The sequence below is a fragment of the Suncus etruscus genome, chromosome 4 (genome assembly GCF_024139225.1).
Source record: "Suncus etruscus isolate mSunEtr1 chromosome 4, mSunEtr1.pri.cur, whole genome shotgun sequence".
NCBI classification, from domain to species: domain Eukaryota; kingdom Metazoa; phylum Chordata; class Mammalia; order Eulipotyphla; family Soricidae; genus Suncus; species Suncus etruscus.
This window is the reverse complement of record NC_064851.1, coordinates 57,932,887-57,953,772: the sequence shown is the minus strand read 5'-3', so window position 1 is coordinate 57,953,772 and position 20,886 is coordinate 57,932,887. Positions and strand designations below refer to the sequence as shown.

Below are 20,886 nucleotides of genomic sequence, written 5' to 3'. Positions count from 1 at the left end.
AAGCTCTGCTCTGATGAGTTCTTTCTATTGCTATAAAAATGACTTTTTCAACATCCCTGATATTGGCCATAATCAAGAGAGGTGGCAACTCTAGTGCTGTTAGGGGCTGAAAGTGGGTAATGTGGTATTTTTGTTTGTTGGTTTTGGGATCACACCTGGCTGCGCTCAGGGGTTTCTCCTGGCTCTGTGCTCAGAAATCGCTCTTGCAGGCTCGGGGGACCATATGGGATGCCAGGATTTGAACCAGGGTTTGCCCTGTGTTGGCTGTGTGCAAGGCAAATGCCTTATCATTGTGCTATTGCTCTGCCCCGGGTAATGTGTTTTTTTTTTTTTTTTTTTTCTTTTCATGCTCAGAAATCACTCCTGGCAGGCTCAAGGGACCATATGGGATACCAGGATTCGAATTACTGTCCTTCTGCATGAAAGGCAAATGCCTTACCTCTATGCTATCTCTCCGGCCTCCTGGTAATGTTTTTTAATATGGCCAACCAGGGCAGATGCTCATTCTGTCTTCAAAGCTATACAAACAGGCACACAGAGGTGTACTTGAGACTGTTCAGTGTCACTATCTGTCCTGGCACGTTGGGAATCTGCAGAAGGCAGAGACCATCCCCACAATGCACTTTATAAAGTAGTAGGAAGGAGCTATGCACATCTCTGTAGGTTAATAAATAATTAATACCATTGTTAATCATTTAATTATTAATAAAATATTGTATGAGGGACTGGAGAGAAAGTATAGCTAGATGTGCATGGCTGAATCTGGTTCGATCCCTGACACTGCATTTCATCCTCTGAGCAACACCCGTGACCCCTGAATCACTGAATCACACAGCCAGAAATAAGGTCTGACACAGCTGAATGTGGCCCTCAAACAAATAAAAAATATGTAGCTTGATATTTCTGTAAATTTATCTTCAGTTATGTGAATTAGTGATACCTATGTGTTTAGTAATGTCAATGAGAATTTATGCTAAACTTGAGCTAGGTAGTTGCCTCTGAAGGGAAAAGGAGAGGATAAGGGGTAGAATGATGGAAAATGGGAAAGAGCACATGGCCTCAGGTCTACAGTTTCTCTATGTGAATGGAGCATGCACAGATATTCATGGTGGTACTATTATAGTCATTGTTTGCAGGAAGGAGGAAAATAGTATTGTGTTATTTGGAGGCAAAATAATCGGTGTTTTTCAACTAAGAACGCTTGGGATTTGCCAAGGGGCACAGTTGAAAATTCTGTAAGTGGGAGGCCAATAGGGCAGGGAGAGGGGAGAGCAGAGGAAGAAAACAAGGTCAGAAGGGAGCCATGGGTGAAGAAATACTGTCTTACAGCATCCTAACTTCACTGAGTTGGGGCTTAAGAAGGCATTGAGGATTGGCTAGAAGGCTCAGGAAGCCACTCAGACTACTCTAATGGTCCCTTTATTCCTAGGACGATTACATGGAGGCCCTGGCCAGACTTCACCTCACTGTGACCAGGGCCTACAAAGTAAACACCGACATCAACTTCGAGGTATTTATTCATAAAGTGGATGGTCTGTCAGATGACCACAAAATTGAAACCCAAAGAGACATTCACCAGAGGGCAAATGATGACCTTGCAGATGCTGGACTAGAGAAAATTCACCTCAGGTGAGAGTGACCTCAGGTCATGCCAGTGACCACAATAAGTTAGGGGTGAGCATAGGTTTGGAGTCCAAAATGAATGTTGGTTTGGCCTGAGCAGTGAGTCACTTGCTTCTCCTCTTTTGTACTGTTGATGTTGGGGTATTATTTGGGAAAAGCTAGCTTTGCATGTGTTAACTTTATCTTTGGTAAAAGCAATAATATAAAAAACAATTGTAGCAGATGGCCAAAGCTAAGGTTCTTTTATTATATAAAAGAAACCTGCCATAAAACTCCCTGGACCTAATACAGGAAGTTAATTAAGATGGACATTTCTAGTTCTTTTTTGGTGGGGAGACAGTATGTTTTTTGACCACACTCTACAGTGTTCATGAGTCAGCTGATGCAAGGCAAGTGTCTTAACTACTGTGCCCCTGAAGTTTCTATTTCCTGATCAACATGATATTATCTATAATCATAAGTAAAAGGAGAATATTAGAGGTCAGAACAAAGTACAGTGGGTAGAATGCATGCCTTGCAAATGGCTGACCAAAATTTAATCCCTGGCACCCCATATGGTCAATCCCCTGAGCACAGAATCAGGAGTAAGACTTAAAAATGCTGGGTGTGGCCTAAAACCAAACCACAAAAAAAAAAGATGATTATAAAAATAATTCAAATAGAAGAAATACAGAGGATAAAAATTCATGTCTTTCTTTTTAAATGGAGTAGTCTATGCCTCATTTCATTGGTAATTATGAATAGAAAAGTAAAAAGTTAGGCACTTCAATGTTAATAATATGACATACCTCAGAAACTTATATAAATATGACTGGAATGAATCCTTTTACATACTTTAAGGAAACTAACTACACATCACTCTATTTTTAAAAGGATATTTATTTTTGGTAGTACTTAAGAGTTACTACTGGCTCTACTCTAGGATTGCTACCTATCTTCTTGGAGGACCATGTGGTGCCAGGGACTGCTACTGGCTTCCTGCCTGCCAAGCATGTACTTAGTCCTTTGAGCTCACTGACTAATACTACCACACCATTAGCTTCCACGTGCAGTGGAGCTATAGATGAGAAGGGTACATTGCTTGCTTTGGAAGCATTAGGGAACATTGGTTTGAGATATTTTCATTTGGGGGCCATCTTGAGTAGAATTTCAAAGAACGCCAGCATGCATGTGGCGGAGCAGAAGGCAGGTGTTTTGTCACAGCCTAAGCAATCTGCTCCTCAAAGGAAACCATGACAAAATTCCATTTCCTCTTGCAGCTTCTATCTGACGAGCATATACGATCACTCAATATTTGAAGCTTTTAGCAAAGTGGTTCAGAAACTGATTCCTCAACTTCCCACCCTGGAGAATTTGCTAAACATTTTTATCTCAGTAAGTAAATAATATCTCCCTGTTAAACTTGCTTTAGAATTTGAGAGTTAAGTTCCAGGAGTAAAAATAATCTGAATTCTCCTGCTCTATTAGTATTTCAGGGTGACTGAAGTATTATTTCTAAAACACACACACACACATACATACACACACACACACACACACACACACTATGGTGCTGGGGATTAAACTCAGGGCTTCATACATGTAAGGCAAGTGCTTTACCATTGAGATATATCCCTGGCTCCTAAAGTGTTAATTTTGCATTTTTTGTTTTTGGTTTTGTTTTTGGGCCTCACGCAGCTAGGTCCTGAAGATATCATAATTTGGCAAAGGGTATTACTCATACCATCCTGGTGGTGCTCAGGGGTCTCCAGGGATGTCTCTGATGATCAGGGGACCATGTGGCACTGGTGATTCAACTCAGGTTGGCCACCTGTAAGACATCTATGTAAGACAGGGAGATAATCTCCCTGGCTCTGAAAAGTATTTTTTGGTTTTTGGGTTACACTCTGTAATGCTCAGGGATCACACATGGCAGTGCTCAGGAGGACCATATGTATGTCAGGGTCACTCATGCCCAAGGCATTTCAACTCTTGTACCCTAAAAACTTTTTTGGGGGTGTCACACCCAGTGATGCTCAGGGGTTACTCTTGGCTCTGCGCTCAGAAATCGCTCCTGGCAATTTTGAGGGACCATATGGGATGCCGGGAATTGAACCTGGGTTCGTCCTGAGTTGGCCACATGCAAGGCAAACGCCCTACCACTGTGTTATTGCTCTGGCTCCTAAAAACCTATTTTAAATAATATTTTTAGTATGCTCAATATATAAAAACATTAACATAACAACAACAAAACCACTTGATTGAGGCTGGAGTGATCATACAGCATTAGAGTGTTTTGCTTCGGCCTACCTGAGACCGACCCAGGTTTGATCCTTTGTATCCCATATTGTCTTTCAAGCCTGCCAGGAGCAATTTCTGAGTGCAGAGCCAGGAGTAGCCACTGAGCACTGCTGGATGTGTCCCAAAATCCCACCCAAATAAATAATTTTTTCTTTTTTCTTTTCTTTTTTTTTTTTTTTTTGGTATTTGGGCCACACCCGGTGATGCTCAGGGATTACTCCTGGCTATGCACTCAGAAACTGCTCCTAGCTTAGGGGACCACATGGGATGCTGGGAGATTGAATCGTGATTCGTCCTAGGTCAGCATGTGCAAGGCAAATGCCCTACTGCTTGTGCCACTGCTCTGCCCCCTAAATAAATTAATTAAAAATTTTTTTTGACTGATGAGCCTATATGTTTTTGGTTCTAGGCAGGCTTTCAGAGTTGAATTAAAGGCCTATTTATTTTATTTAGATGTATTCTCACTAAACAATTTTGAGTTTATTTAGTTTTTGTTTGTTTGTTTGTTTGTTTTGGCTTTTGGGTCACACCCGGCGGTGCTCAGGGGCTACTCCTGGCTGTCTGCTCAGAAATAGCTCTTGGCAGGCATATGGGACACCGGGATTCGAACCAACCACCTTTGGTCCTGGATCGGCTGCTTGCAAGGCAAATGCCGCTGTGCTATCTCTCCGGGCCCAATATTTAGATTTTTTTATTGACTTTTAAATTTAAAATAAATTTAAAAAGAAATTTTAAATGAAATTTAAAATTTAAAATGTGGCTTAGTGGTAGGATAATGACCATGCCTGGGCTTGATCCCTGACAAGAAAACTATAACTACAATTGTATGGGTTTTTGTTTTGTTTTGTTTTGTTTTTTTGATTTTTTTGGTTTTTGGCCACACTCAGGGGTGCTCAGCGGTTACTCCTGGTTCTGTTTTTTGGGTCACACCCAGCAGCACTCAGGGGTTACTCCTAGCTCTACACTCAGAAATCGCTCCTGGCAGGCTCAGGGGACTGGGGTTACTGGAAATTGAACACAGGTTCATCCTGGGTCAGCATGTGCAAGGCAAATCCCTACTACTGTGCTATCTCTGGCCCTACAATTGTAAAATAACTATTTTATTTTACGTTTTCTCTAAATACAGGTAAATCTCTGGAGTTAGGAAATATTGCCCAATTCATGATAATTAATTTCACTTTATTTTTTTTACCATAATTTTTTTTTTTTTTTTTGGGCCACACTCGGCAGTGCTCAGGGGTTACTTCTGGCTATCTACTCAGAAATAGCTCCTGGCAGGCACGGGGGACCATATGGGATGCCGGGATTCAAACCAACCACCTTAGGTCTTGGATTGGCTGCTTGCAAGGCAAACGCCGCTGTGCTCTCTCCAGCCCTTCACTTTAATTTTTTATGGAAATCTATTATCCAGAAGTTTGTGACAGTAAATTTAATTTTAGCACCTGGATTATTTAAATTTTTTAAGTTTTAGTAACATAAATTGTATTTATATTTTATTTTACTTTATATGGGGATGATTGGAACTATACCCAAGAGGTGTTCAGGGGTTATTCCTGACTGTCAGATTTTATATTGAGGATGGTCTAATATGTTATATAACCATGATATGGTATGACCTCAGGTGTAAGGCATCATTTACTTTTGTTTCAGAATTCTGGAATTGAAAAAGCATTTCTATTTGATGTGGTCAGTAAAATTTATATTGCAACCGATAGTACCCCTGTGGATATGCAAACTTATGAGCTCTGCTGTGATATGATCGATGTTGTTATTGACATCTCTTGTATCTATGGGTAAGTAAAACAATATTGAGGGCATACCTGGCAGTGTTCAGTGTACAGGGGCTATTCTCAGCTTTGTTTTGGGGGGTGCTCTCAGAAATTTTCAGGGAATTGTACAGTGCTGAGTGAACTGTGTGCAAGTTAAGAGCCCTACCCACTATAGTAAGTAAAACATTATCTTAAAGGTTATAGGGACCGGAGAGATAGCATGGAGGGAAGGCATTTGCTTTTCATGCAGAAGGTCATCGGTTCGAATCCCGGCATCCCATATGGTCCCCCGAGCCTGCCAGGAGTGATTTCTGAGCGTAGAGTCAGCTGTAACCCCTGAGCACTGCCGGGTGTGACCCCAAAACCAAAGGTTATAATGAAACCATACATCTCTTTCAATATCATTTGGCATAAAAAATTATTATTGGGTAATTATGCTAATAATATTGTATACATTTATTATCCATTTTTCCTTGACACTGTAATTGCTATTCCAACTCCAGAGATGGAGAACATGGAATTGAGAGTGGTGAAGTTTTTAATCCCTGCTCAGTAAAACAAGGAATTGGAATTTGAACTCAAGTCTGATTCTTGACCTCATATCATACTGCAATCTACACTCAAGAGAGATTAATAGGGTCCTTAAACTCGAAGTGAATAGTTCATAGTGACTACAGTTCTATTATATTTATTAAGGAAAATAGCTGCTGGGTTTGTTTTTGAAATATACTTTTGATTGTCTTCTCTTATGGGAAGTAGAGTATTATAAAATTTAGTGAATAGTGTTGTATATTTATTATGGTCTTAAATTCTTAGTAAACAGAACTTTCTGTATGCTTTATATAAAACAAGCACAGAAGAGAGAAAATTGTTTTATCAGGCAAAAACAATTCTAGTTTGCCTTATGACATCATATTATATATTTTATCTTGAATTTTATTTCATTTTATATTTTGGTTTTGAAACTATACTGTGTGGTGTTTAGGACTTATTCATGGCTCTGTGCTCAGTGATCACTCCTGGCAGGCTCAGGGGACCACATAGGGCACTAGAGCTCAAACCCAGGTCAGTAACATGCAAAACAAGTATCCAATCCACCATACTATTGCTTCAGTCTTAGATTGGACTAGAGCCTCTTTGAGGCTTTTTTTGTTTTTCTTCTTTACTCACATCATGGATGAACACAATTTAAACAGCTTCTTCTGTCACCTTCTTCAAGATATAGTCTCACCATTTCTATCTCACTCTCTAGAAAACCTTGAAAAACTTAGTTGACTCTGTTCTAATTTGTATTTGTCCATGACCTCTTTCATTAAATAGAGCAGGAGTACAGAACTGTCTGGAAGATAAAACATCATTAGGTAGCTAGACCAAGTAATTGTGACTGCCACAAATATTTTTGTTTGTCTTCTTATTGTTATTTATTCAACACTGCCATCTGTCTTTAGCAATAGATCCTTCCCCCTAAGATGACAGCTCTGCAGTATTATGTTGTTGTTTTTCAGGATGACCTTGAAATAGTCCTTGAAGCTGAATGCAAGTTGATTATAGTCTAGATTGCTTTCATACTTCGATACAAGGAAGAACACAATTAATCTGGACCATACTTAACAATATTGAGTTCTCCTTGTGCCATATGGTAATTAGGCATAAGTGGTAGGTTGTTCAAATAAATGTTCATCAGTTATTCTTACCCAGGGAAAACAAACGTGAGGAAGGAGGAGCCCAGAGCTGGATCCTTCTGCAGACTGTTTTTCTTTCCTGGAGGACAGTGTTCCCAGTAATTCCCTGGGAGCAATAAGAACCAGTCTGATGCAGCTCAACCAGCCTCAACCAGGTTTCATGAATGGAAATGAGTAAAACGTGGTTGTGGTAGTTATTAAACTCCATCAATTTCTTATAGAGCTTTTCAATTTATTTTCTAATTTGTACAATGTTTATTTTTTTATGATTATGAAAAATACATGCTCACAATAGAAGTTATATAAAAGTTTAAAAAGAAAATGAAAAGAACCTTGTCTCTACCTAGAAAGTGTCACGATTACTATTTCTGTTTTGTTTTTGTAAGTTGGTTCACATGCAAAGCATGCATTCAGCCTCAGCCTCCTGAGCTATATCTTTGGCCTCACATGTAAATATTTTTGGTTTGTTTGTTGTGTATTTGTGTGTGTGTGTGTGTGTGTGTGTGTGTGTGTGTGTATGTGTGTGTGTGTGTGTGTACATCTAGTGGTGCTCAGGGGTTATCCTGGCTCTTCATTCAGAAATCACTCCTGGAAGGTTCAGGGACCTGATAGGATGCCAGGATAAAACCTGAGTCAGTCATGTGCAAGGCAAACACCCTACTGTTGTGCTATTGCTTCAGCCCCACAAGTTAAGTATTTTTGTCTTTGGTTTTGGTTTTTGGGTCATACCTGGCAGTGCTCAGGGATTACTCCTGGCTCTACACTCAGGAATTGCCCCCAGGCAGGTTCGGGGGACCATATGGGATTCCGGGATTCGAACCACCATCCTTCTGCATGGAAGGCAAATGCTTTACCTCCATGCTATCTCTCCGGCCTCCCCACAAGTAAAATTTTAATTTTCTTATTCTCAAGGTATTACTTAAAAATAAGAGATATTAAGACTAAAAGAAGGATTAAATAGTGTAAAGTAAATTATGTTAAAGTATTTCTAGTACCTGAAATTGATAACTTCTTAAAGATTTATCTTTAGGGCTGCATGTAGGGTACTTTTCTTACATGTGAACGACCTGGGTTTGATCTCCAGCATTCCATATGGTCCTTTGAGTGCCACTGGGAGTGATCCCTGAGCACAGAGCCAGTCGTAAATCCCGAGTACTGGCTGTGTTACCCAAATACCATCCTCCAGGAATGAAAAATTTAAATGCTCTCAAAACTAAAGCCTACATTTGCTTTAAAATACTATAACTGGGACCAAAGCAGTGGCACAGTGGTAGGGCATTTGCTTTACGTGTGGCTGACCTAGGGCAGACCTCCATTCGATCCACTGGTGTCCCACATGGTCCCCTGAGCCAGGAGCAATTTCTGAGTGCAGAGCCAGGAGGAATCCCTGAGCATCACCAGGTGTGGCCCAAAAACAAAATAAATAAATAAATAAAATACTATAACTGGATCTGATAAGGTAATTCATTGGTGAGCACATGCCTGTTAGATATGGGACTCTGAATTGGCCCCAAGCATTGCCTTTCGAGCCCTTGGTTCTGGTGTTCTGTAAGTACCTGATGCTTAATCAAGCATCTCCAAGGGTAGGAATAAAATAAAATCTCTGTAATCAAGATATAATATCTCTATACTAAAAGCTTTAATTTTGTTAAATTTGGTTTGCTATTATATCTCCGTGTGATATTTACGTGATGAAAAGCATGTACTAGCCAGAGAATGGAATAGTGGAGCCTTGCATGTAGCTCATTGAAGGTCTTGTCCCTGACACCACATTGGGTCCCCAGAGCACCTCCAGGAGTGATCTCTGAGTACAGAGGCAGGATTGTGCTTAGGGATCAATCAGTGAGCTCCACCCCCTGAACACCACCAGAGGTGTCCCCAAAACTGAAAAAGAAAGAAAGAAAAAAAAAAAAGGCAAAATTGTGCAACTTGACAGATGAAGCTCTGAGTTCCTGGTTCTTTCCTTATCAACTTTGACCAAGTCATCTTGTTTCTTCCATCCACACTTGTATGCACCTAATTTAGAGGATTTTTTGTGTATGTGTGTGTGGTTTGTGAGCCACACAGGACTATGTGGTGCTAGATATTGAACCCAGATCTCTTGCATGCTGAGCTATTATCTCTCCAGCCTGCTTAGAGGATTCTTACTCTAGCCAAATAGATAATGCATGGTAAGAACTGAAACATTTTTTTCTTTTCTTTTTTTTTTAATTCTTTATTTAAGCACCATGATTACAAACATGATTGTAGTTGAATTTTATTTTTTTGTTTTTGTTTTTGTTTTTGGGTCACACCCGGCAGCGCTCAGGGATTACTCCTGACTCTATGCTCAGAAATCACCCCTGGCAGGCTCAGGGGACCATATGGGATGCCGGGATTCAAACCACCGTCCTTCCACATGCAAGGCAAACACCTTACTGCTGTGCTATCTCTCAAGCCCCGTAGTTGAGTTTCAGCTATAAACAGAACACCCCACTTCACCATTCCCATTGCAACATTCCCACCCCCAATGCCCCCCCTTCCCATCCCCTGCCTGTATTCGTGACAGAATACATTTTTTTTAATTCAGTAAGCTGTGTTAAAAAATAATTCAGTAGGGGGCCGGAGAGATAGCATGGAGGTAAGGCGTTTGCCTTTCATGCAGAAGGACGGTAGTTTGAATCCTGGCATCCCATATGGTCCCCCATGCCTGCCAGGGCATTTCTGAGCATGGAGCCAGGAGTAACCCCTGAGCACTGCCGGGTGTGACCCAAACCCCCCCCCCCCAAATACAATAGTAAAGAACTGAAAATTGAACCCATCACACAGTAAATGCTTAATAAACACTGGCTTCTCTTATATAAGTGATAATAAGTTTTAACACCACTTGAATCACTATAGAATTTTTTGTTTGTTTGTTTGTTATTTTGGGTCTCACCTGGCAGTGCTCAGGAGTTATTCCTGGCTTTGCACTCAGAAATCGTTCCTGCAAGCTTGGAGGATCATATGGGATGCTGGAAATAGAACCAGGGATCGTCTGGGGTTGGCCGCATGTGAGGCAAATGCCCTACTGCTGTGCCATCACTCTGGCCCCAAATCACTGTAGTATTAATAAAATTTAGCATAGTTCCTATTAAATCACATTCATGGTCAATTGCTTGCAAATGTGGATAATCACATGGAAGTGTTAAATGTGCACAAGGAGATGGGGGTAGTTCAACGATGGAGTAAGTGTTTTATCTTATGGAGCTCAGGGTTCCATCCTACCACTCACCACATAGTCTTCTGAGCATGATGCTGGAAATTGCCTCTAAGCAGTCTGAGTGTGGCCTCCCTAAAATGTTTATTATTGTTCAAATGAAGAGAAAGGGAGGTAGTAGGCCTTTGTCTATATGAGAATAAGAATCACAGTTGATCAAGTCTATCACTGTCTTAGAAGGTCCAATTTGAAGCATTAAGGTCATAGTTAATGATAGCAGTGATAGCAGGTAACATGTATGTGTATTTGATATGTTGTCAGTGCTGTACCAGTGCTGCCTTTGCACTGTTTAACTACATTGGGAAACTCTGAAGCAATTGCTGTGAGTATATGGACGAAGAAATGATTGCTCAAAGAAGTTGCTCCACTTGCCCACGTTCACATAGTAAGAGAGGACGATTACTACTATATAGTAATAGTGGATTCATTCAAACACAAGCCCCTGCAGGCCATGTACCTTTTTCTCAGTAGGACCAGCACACTTATTCTTTCTATTTTGAAAGCATTTCAAATCTGTAGAAACTGTATAAGGTGGTTATTAATTTTTCTGTACCCTTTACTGGAATTTATTGATTTTTTAAATCCATTTACAGTGTTTGCTCACTCTTTCTATCTCTTTCTTTCTTTCTTTCTTTCTTTCTTTCTTTCTTTCTTTCTTTCTTTCTTTCTTTCTTTCTTTCTTTCTTTCTTTCTTTCTTTCTTTCTTTCTTTCTTTCTTTCTTTCTTTCTTTCTTTCTTTTCTTCCTTCCTTCCCTTCCTTCCTTCCTTCCTTCCTTCCTTCCTTCCTTCCTTCCTTCCTCCCTCCCTCCCTCCCCCCCCCTCTTTCTTTCTTTCTTTCTTTCTTCTTTCTTTCTTTCTTTCTTTCTTTCTTTCTTTCTTTCTTTCTTTCTTTCTTTCTTTCTTTCTTTCTTTCTTTCTTTCTTTCTTTCTTTCTTTCTTTCTTTCTTTCTTTCTTTCTTTCTTTCTTTCTTTCTTTCTTTCTGTTGTTGTTTTTGTTTTGTTTTGTTTTGTTTTTGGTCACACGTGTCAGGGCTCAGGGGTTCTTCCTGGCTCTACACTCAGAAATCACTCCTGGGAGGCTCAGGGGACCATATCGGATGCTGGAATTCAACCACTGTCCTTCTGCATGCAAAGTAAATGCCCTACCTTCATGCTATCTCTCCGGCTCCTGTTTGCTCTCTTCTAACCCAAATAACAAGGTTTTGTTGTTTGATTTTGGGGTCATACCCTACAATGCTCAGGGTTTACACTCAGAAATCATTCTGGCAGGCTTGGGGGGATCATATGGAATGCAGAGGATCAAACCTGGGTAGGCTACATGCAAGGCCAGCACCTACCTGCTGTATTATTGTTCTAACTCACATATCTTTTCTTACCCTAGCTATTTGAATATCTGTGTCTTAAGAACATGGTTTCTTTGGGAGGGGGCAGCACACCCAGAAGTGCTTGAGATTTACTCTTGGTTTTATGCTCAATGATTACTCCTGACAAGCAGGCTCAGTGACCACATGTGCTGCTCAGTCACACATGCTCAAGGAAGTGCCCTACTTTCTTTTTTTTTTTTTTTTTTGAACAATATAAAGTAATATATTTTTTTTATCTTTTTAATGGTAAATCTTTATTATCATATAATTAGATTATAAGTTATATACAGTTATGGTTTCTTAAATTTTATTTTATTTTTTGGCCACTTATTTTGATGTTGGGGCTTACTACTGGCTCTATTGCTCAAAAATCATTTCTGGCAATGCTCAGGGTACAGTATGCAATGCCAAGGACTGAACTCAATTTGACTGTGTGCAAGGCAAACACCCAATCTGCTGTACTATTCTCCAGTCCTAGGGACTATTTTTTTTTTCAAGAGCTAAGGTTTATTGAAAGGGGGCTAGTTTTTATAGATAAGCAAAATACGAAAGTAACAGTCAGTACTTTTCCATGGTGTCTATAGAAAAGTAGGGGGGTCGTACAGGACGGACTTTCCAGTTTTACAGCATACCCTTAGATCATACAGACATTCTTTCACAATGGTAGCTTAACAGGATGTGATCTATATCTTATCAACTCAGGAGGTTTATTGGAGCATCTTGTGACTATTGCTAACTGAACTATGTGGCTGTTCTTTCCTTTAGGCCCATGGGGGAAATGCCACAGTACAGCCTGTCAGGTACGGAGGCCTTTGGTTTCTCAGGCATCAGAGACTTCATTTTGCTCTCTAAGTCTTATGGCTTCCAACAATTCCCCCGTTTCTCTAAAATAGACAAAAGAAGAGGATGGGTGGGGTGCCTGTCTTAGGTTACTTGACGTGCCTCCAGGTTTGGACATGACAAGGTAAATTCCGAATTGTTCTGGCCAGAAAAGGGTATTAGTAGGTCATGTTTGACCCCAAACACTGGTGCCAAGCTATCCCCGTCTTAAGCAGGAAGTGCCCTACTTTCTGTATAACACACCAACCCCCAAAACAGGTCTCTCAGAGGATCATGACTTAATTCTCAGGCGACCACCTTGAGCTACTGTACTAAATCACTAAATATATAGTTGATACTCGAGATCTTAGCAGTGGTTCCAATGCTTTGTTGTACACTTTTAGTTTATTCCCTGATCCAGAATTCAGCATCTGGGATCTGGGCATCGTGGTCATTCACCAGATGGTGTAAAAATGGGAAACCCCAAAAGTCATAGAGGGAAAGAGAGCAATCCTCTCTTTCACTTGTGATCTCCAGGGGTCAGTAGTAACTGATTGCTGCAGCAGCCACTGATTGCTTCAAATAAAAGTGTGTTCTACTAAGTAAAGCTTTGTCATTGCATATTTCTGAGCTCTTTGAGAAATATGTGAAGGGTTTATCCTTTGTCTTAGTGACCATTATATTCTGTACTAAAGCTGGTCTTTGGTTTTTTGTTTAGTTTAGTTTAGTTTTTTTGTTTTGTTTTGTTTTTTCGGCCACACCTGTTTGAAGCTCAGGGGTTACTCCTGGCTAAGTGCTCAGAAATTGCCCCTGGCTTGAGGGGACCATATGGGACACTGGGGGATCGAACCGTGGTCCTTTCATGGCTAGCGCTTGCAAGGCAGACACCTTACCTCTAGCACCTCCTCACAGGCCCCTAAAACTGGTCTTTGGAAGAAGGAGAGGGAGGTTTACAATTTCCAGTTTCCTCTAGGTGGTCAAATATGTTTTTGTTTCTGTTTCCATTTAGTCTCAAAGAAGATGGAGCCGGGACCCCCTATGACAAGGAATCGACAGCCATTATAAAACTGAATAACACAACAGTTCTTTATTTGAAGGAGGTGACTAAGTTCCTGGCTCTGGTTTGCTTTGTCCGAGAGGAGAGCTTTGAAAGAAAAGGTACTGGTTCTGGTGTGATTTAAAGCAGCCTTGCTGCTTAGGGCTCCTTACCATAGGCCAGAACTCTTTCACATAGGACCAGACTTTTGCCATATGAAACAGCCTCTCCTCTGTGTTGGGGAATATGGTCGTAGCCTCTCCCTGTAGGGATTCCGACATTAATGCCAGTGAAGAGAGGTGCTGGGGGCACTGGTGCCAAGCTGCAAAGTTTCTTATGGGGGACAACTTCAGGCTCACAGTAAGAACAAGCTCTCCCACATCCCCCATCTCTCCAGATTTCTAGAGCTGCTCCTCCACAATGGGGTGGGGTGGAATGATAGTCTGAGGACACAGAAGTATCCTCGGGTACATTGGAAAGAGGTCTGTGCTTTCTGAATATTTGCTTAAAAAGTCGATGTCTGGGTCCGGAGAGATAGCACAGCGGCGTTTGCCTTGCAAGCAGCCGATGTAGGACCAAAGGTGGTTGGTTCGAATCCCGGTGTCCCATATGATCCCCGTGCCTGCCAGGAGCTATTTCTGAGCAGACAGCCAGGAGTAACCCCTGGTGTGGGTGCTGGGTGTGGCCCAAAAACAAAACAAAACAAAACAAAAGTCAATGTCCAGGGAGGCCCTGAGTGGCCTTATTTGCTTTATGTCTGAAAGAGGGTGGTAAGCCAAATAAAGTTGGAAACCTCTGCCCTGGGCAGTTTAAGGCAGGAAGGGAGGGGTGTGATAGGCTCATGCTTTATTAAAACTGAACCATGGGGGCCGGAGAGATAGCATGGAGGTAAGGCATTTGCCTTTCATGCAGGAGGTCATCGGTTCGAATCCCGGCGTCCCATATGGTCCCCTGTGCCTGCCAGGAGCAATTTCTGAGCCTGGAGCCAGGAATAACCCCTGAGCACTGCCGGGTGTGACCCAAAAACCACAAAAAAAAAAAAAAAAAAAAAAAAAACTGAACCATGTTCTGCTCTTAACACCTTAGAACACCGGAACAGTATATGATACCCCAAAGACAAAGTGCATGAATGTGCTTAGTGAACATCATCGTGTATCTTTTGCAGTGAAATTTAATTTCAAAGCAAAAACATCATAAAATCAGCCTCATTCGATCTATTTAAATTGGGAAGTGACAACCTATCAACAAATTCAGAGATGCTGGGTAGCAACTCATTGATATGATTGGTATAACAAATTAGTAATATGATTTACCAATGTGTTAGGGGGACAATTTCCCAACAAAGTAGCCTGCTTTCCCTTATTAACTAGATATATTCATAAAAAAAAAAAGTTTTTTTGTTTTTTTGTTTTTTTTGAGGGAGGAGAATGGCATACTCAGTTGTACTTTGGGGCTTATTTCTGGCTCTATGCTCAGGGATCACTTCTGAAGGGACTGGGAAGCCAAGGTTAGTGGGAGGGTAAGGGGGTCTGAACTCAGATTAGCTACATGCACGATTTCTTCCTCCATCCCTAAAAACACATTTTTTAAAAAAAGTAAAAAACATGGGGCTGGAGCTATTGTACAGAGAGTAGGGTGTTTGCTTTGCCTGTGACCGACCAACCAGATCTGATCCTAACCATTACGTATGGCCCCTTGAGCCTGCCAGGAATAATCCCTGTGCTCAGAGCCAGAAATAAGTCCTGAGCACTTCTGGGTGTGGCCCAATAAACAAAACAAAACAAAACAAAAATTAAAAGAAGATAAAGGGTTATTAGGGGGTAGTGGTGTCAGGTGCTGAGCTGGAAGCCCGAGCCCAGGTGGAGAAGGAGAAGGGAGGAGCCAGGAGTTCCCTGCAGGCTGGAAAGGGAAGAGAAACTATTGAGGTAAATGAACTAGGATGAGATATCAATGCTGAGAAGGTACTTAGCAGTTGCTCTCTTTCATTTTTTCTGGGGAAGGGGGTGGGCATTCATGTCCGTCCTCAAAGCTTCTCCTGACACTGCACTCAGGGATCCCTCTTTTACCCAAACCCCAAAAATAGACCTTACCACCATTGAATGGAAGGCAGAATTAAGGAGATCTGGGTTTCCTTGTATAGAATCAGTTGTATATATTGTTGTAAACTATTGAACACACATAGATTTTTCTCCTTGTTTATTAAAAATTTTTACATAGGGGCCCGGAGAGATAGCACAGCGGCGTTTGCCTTGCAAGCAGCCGATCCAGGACCAAAGGTGGTTGGTTCGAATCCCGGTGTCCCATATGGTCCCCCGTGCCTGCCAGGAGCTATTTCTGAGTAGATAGCCAGGAGTAACCCCTGAGCACTGCCGGTGTGACCCAAAAACCAAAAAAAAAAAAAAATTTTTTTTTACATAGTACTGGGAAATGAATTTTGGGCTTTATGCATACAAGGCATACACTTTACCATTAAGCTACATACCAGCCCTCATACATGAGTTTCCTTCCTTCCTTCCTTCCTTCCTTCCTTCCTTCCTTCCTTCCTTCCTTCCTTCCTTCCTTCCTTTCTCTTTCTTTCCTTCCTTCCTTTTCTTCCTTTCGTTTTTGGGTCACACCTGGTGGTGCTCAGGGGTTATTCCTGTTGGGCTTGTGGGACCATATGGGATTCTGGAGATCAAATCCAGGTCAGCTGTGTGCAAGGCAAACACTCTTCCTGCTGTATTATCACTCCAGCCTTACATACATTTTTCTTTATTAACGATAGCTCCAGAAGTTGTAATTGGTGGTTAATATCCAAATTGAGTTTGCAAGCTAAGGAAAATAAAAGTAATACAAGTAATATAACTACAGGACCAGAACAATAGTACAGTGAGTAGGGAACTTGCTTTGCATGCAGAGAACCTGTGTTCAATCCCCAATACCTATAAGTTCCCTAGAGCATGGCTGGATGTGTACCCAAAACAAATGAAATAGTATACTACAGCTCCCAAACTATCTAATGTTACAGTAAGTTCTATAATTTGGATATATTTGAGGATGCTTTTCTAGTTTAAACTGATTGTCATTTTTTCCACAGAGGCCATACCACATGAACACATGGTGTTCAACCCAGTGCTGATGGCAGTACTCAAAGGCCATTGGGGCCATACCTGGCATCAGTTGGGATATTTTTAGGGTCTGATGGTGCTGAGGAGGAGGGTCTTGTGATACAGGAGATGGAACTCAAGGCCTCATGTCTGCTGGGCTCATCATCTACCACTTGAGTGATCTCACTGAACTGATTTTCAATTTAATACTCTTTTTTTTTTTGGATCACACCTGGCAGTGCTCAGGGGTTACTCCTGGCTCCATGCTCAGAAATCGCTCCTGGCAGGCTTGGGGGACCATATGGGATGCTGGGATTCGAACCAATGACCTTTTGCAAGAAAGGCAAATGCCTTACCTCCATGCTGTCTCTCTGGCCCCACTCTTTTTTTTTAAATCTCTTATGGCAACTAGGGTAATAACTTTGGTACACTACTATTACCTGAACTTTATTCTAATTTCCCAGTTTTTTGTTTTCTTTTCAGAAATGCCCATTTTTCTTGTTCTGATCCCAAATTTATTTTTATTTTGTCCTTTCTCCAATCTGTGAAAGTCACATTTTTCACAACGATGTCTGTCACTTTTGAAGGATACTGATCATTTTGTAGAGTGATCCACCAACTAGGCTTGCAGATATTTTCATACAACTGGAATGAGATTCTGTGTGTCTGAGCCACAGACTTACTCCTGAGAGCCAGCTTGGATTCCATGAGGGCTGTATTATCCAACTCTTTCCACTGGAAAGTTACTATATTTCCTTTTGAGGTTAATAATTAACTTTCAAAGTGGCACATGATCTGTTTCTCTTCACACTTCTTCTGGCTAAAATTAGCGTTAATCCCTGGTCTTGGAAGTTTAAACAGAAATATGTGCATCTTTGTTCATGGATTATTAATTGACTTAGGCGGATCAAACTGCTGAGATAGACACGATCTTGTAGTATTAATTAAAGCCTAGTTTTCGAAACTTAGGTGTTAGGACTTATGAAGGGGCCAATACCCAGCAGAACTTGACTTTTATGGGCTGGTGATCGCTCTAGTCTGTTTAGGCTAGACCCAGTAGGAGAGGACATATGGTAATTGTAAGCTCATTTCAGGGCCTCATTCTTCTTCTTTATTTATAAATTTTTAACTCGCAATCACCATGAAATACGTTACAAGTTGTTCATGTTTTAATTTTTTTGTTTGTTTGTTTTGGACCACACCCATTTAATGCTCAGGGGTTACTCCTGGCTAAGCGCTCAGAAATTGCCCCTGGCTTGGGGGGACCATATGGGACGCCGGGGGATAGAACTTCGGTCCTTCCTTGGCTAGCGCTTGCAAGGCAGACACCTTACCTCTAGTGCCACCTCACCAGCCCATCATGTTTTAATTTTAATCATGAAATGTTCCAACACCCGTTTCTTCGCCAGTTCACATTTCTTACCACCAATGTCCTGTTTCTTCCCCCTTCTCTCCCCTCTCTCTTTCTCTGTAGCTCTCTGTCTCTCTATCTCTGTCTCTCTGTCTCTTTCTCACACACACACACACACACACACACACACACATACACACACACACACACACACACACCCCTACACACCTGCCTGCCTCTATGGAAGACATTTTACATCTCCTTTTTTTCTCTTTAGGCACTGTGGTTTGCTATATTGTTACTGAATAGGACATCATGAATATCACTTTATCCCCTTTCAGCACCTAGCTATTATCCAGAGTGATCATTTCTAACTCTCATTGTCATAATGGGCCCTTCCCTACCCTAACTGCAATTCCTTGCTCTTTGTGGCAAGCTTTCTAACATGGACCAGTCTGCCTAGCCCTCATCTCTGTTGTCTTTGAATATTATTGCCATACTATCACACAAACGAGTGTGATCATTTTATGCCTATCTCAGGGCTTCATTCTTGCTAGGCAGTGGCATGTGCTCTATCACCTTGAGCTATCAATTTTGCTTTTTTTGTGGGGGCATACCTGACAGTGTTCATGGATTATTTTTTTTTGCTCTGCATTTAGGAATTCCTCCTGGTAGTATGTGGGGGACCATATGGAATGCCAGGGATAGAACCCAGATTAACCATGTGCAAAGCAAACATCCTACTTGTTGTGCTATTTCTTTGGCCCCTTTAAGTGTCAGTTTTTTTTTCACATTAAACAAAAGTTTATTATTATATATTATAACGGATGTACAAATGAAAAAGACAATGAAATAATGTCTAATGTTATGCCTCTGAAATGTCCTATACCCCCCCCAAAAAAGCAGACTGGGACCAGAGCAACATGAAACTGGTAAACATGTTCTAGCTATCATCATATATAGTACCCTGAACATCACCAGGAATGTTCCCTGAGCAAGAGTAATGAGTAAATCTTTTAAAGTGCCAGGTTTGATGTAATCTCTGAAGACTTACAGCAACCAGTGCCCACCAGGACTGAGCTCTGTGAAGGAGCCCTGAGAACATTCATGGTCATGGAACATTCATGATCATGGAGCCAAAACAACTGGTCCAAGAAACATTCTTTAGATGTTATGCACCAAGCAGGCCCATTTTGCAGGGACCAAACATACAAGGTCAGATATGTATGTGTGTATATGTGTGTGCATGCATGTCCATGTATACACATATACATGTATGAATCTACAGTTGTCAAAACAATAAGGAAACTGTATGATCTCTAAGTGTGACTTTAATATAATCTCTGAAGGATATAAATAAATAAATAAATAAATAGAAAACATTAAGGGGAGGGATTGGCCTCTGCAATGATTGGGGGGACACATAGTACAGGGTTAGAATCTAGTTAATGCTCATGTTTCAACCCTTTGACCTATCTCTTCAGGCAATCAGGCATTTTAAAAAGTCCATATTAAACGTGAATTTAAAAATTTTTTATTTTATTGAAACAACTGTGATCTACAGAATCCTTCATAGTTGAATTTTAGATATACAATGCAAACATGTAATTGCCTTATTTGTATTTTCTTGATAAAAATGGTCTCCTCTGGCTTGAGAGAATCTTAGCCTTGTATGCTGCTGACCTGGCACTCACCTCGAGTACAGAGCCAGGAATAGTCCTGAGTACTACTGGGTGTACCTACCCTCTAAAAAAATATGTGTTATATATTTTAGAGAAATACATAACTAAGAAAGTAGGTATTTCCAATCTGTGAATCCTAGAGGTCAGCACAAACCCAGCTTAGCTGGCAGACCTGCTCAGAGCTATGGGCTTTGTGGTTGAATCGCTCTTCTCCTGCCCCCTGCTGGCAAGTTCTGATATGCACAGAATGGAAAGGTGACATTCTTAATGCTTTTGTTTCCATCTTCAGGGCTTATAGACTACAATTTCCATTGCTTTCGGAAGGCCATCCATGAAGTTTTTTGATGAGTGAGATGAAAGTGGTGAAATCTCGGAAGATTCAGAATCGACTGCAAAAGGAAAAAGGAGCCACTCCGTAATGGGACCCCGAGGGTGCTGCTGTAGGTGAGGTCAGAGCAGATCAGGACCACTTAAGGCCTCCACACAGGGGTGCAGCAGGAAAAGCACTGGGCCTGGAATATATAATCAGATTCATTGTTTTAAAAAAAAAATCCCTATAGCCCTCTTGATCTTTCCTTTTCTTCAATAAGTCAGCCCTTTGAAGTGAAAAATTTGTATATTCACAATTATGTGAAATCCGCTGTAATTTCATGACACAAATGTAACTTTTATGGTCTATTGTCAGAAAAATCCTTGTGCAAACTGCCAGGACTGTATATATTTTGCACTTTTTCATGTTCTTTTTTTCTCATTGAACTAAATTTTGATAAAACCACTTTTCTAAGCTCTTTTCTGTACTTTATGTCAAGACCAGGCCTACTATAGTCCATATCCTTTTGGCAATCAAAAAATGATGCATTGACATAACTGGAGATTCATAAACTGGAGATCTTTGCTATCAGTTGTTGAAAAACTCATTTTTTTGGTGGTGCGAAAAAAGACTTTAGGAGCAATAA

General features: G+C 41.0%; 1 protein-coding gene across 1 annotated transcript in view; it reads left to right on the top strand.

Annotated features, from left to right (window-relative positions):
* RRAGD (Ras related GTP binding D) overlaps positions 1 to 20,383 on the top strand; it is a 49,015-nt gene extending 28,632 nt beyond the window's left edge. Inside the window, exons 3-7 of the mRNA XM_049772262.1 lie at positions 1,430 to 1,629; positions 2,883 to 2,997; positions 5,554 to 5,696; positions 13,785 to 13,933; positions 20,220 to 20,383. Of these exons, the coding sequence (XP_049628219.1) occupies positions 1,430 to 1,629; positions 2,883 to 2,997; positions 5,554 to 5,696; positions 13,785 to 13,933; positions 20,220 to 20,275 (663 nt within the window). The 3' untranslated portion in view covers positions 20,276 to 20,383. The remainder of the gene's footprint in view (positions 1 to 1,429; positions 1,630 to 2,882; positions 2,998 to 5,553; positions 5,697 to 13,784; positions 13,934 to 20,219) is intronic.
* Positions 20,384 to 20,886: the final 503 nt, after the last annotated feature.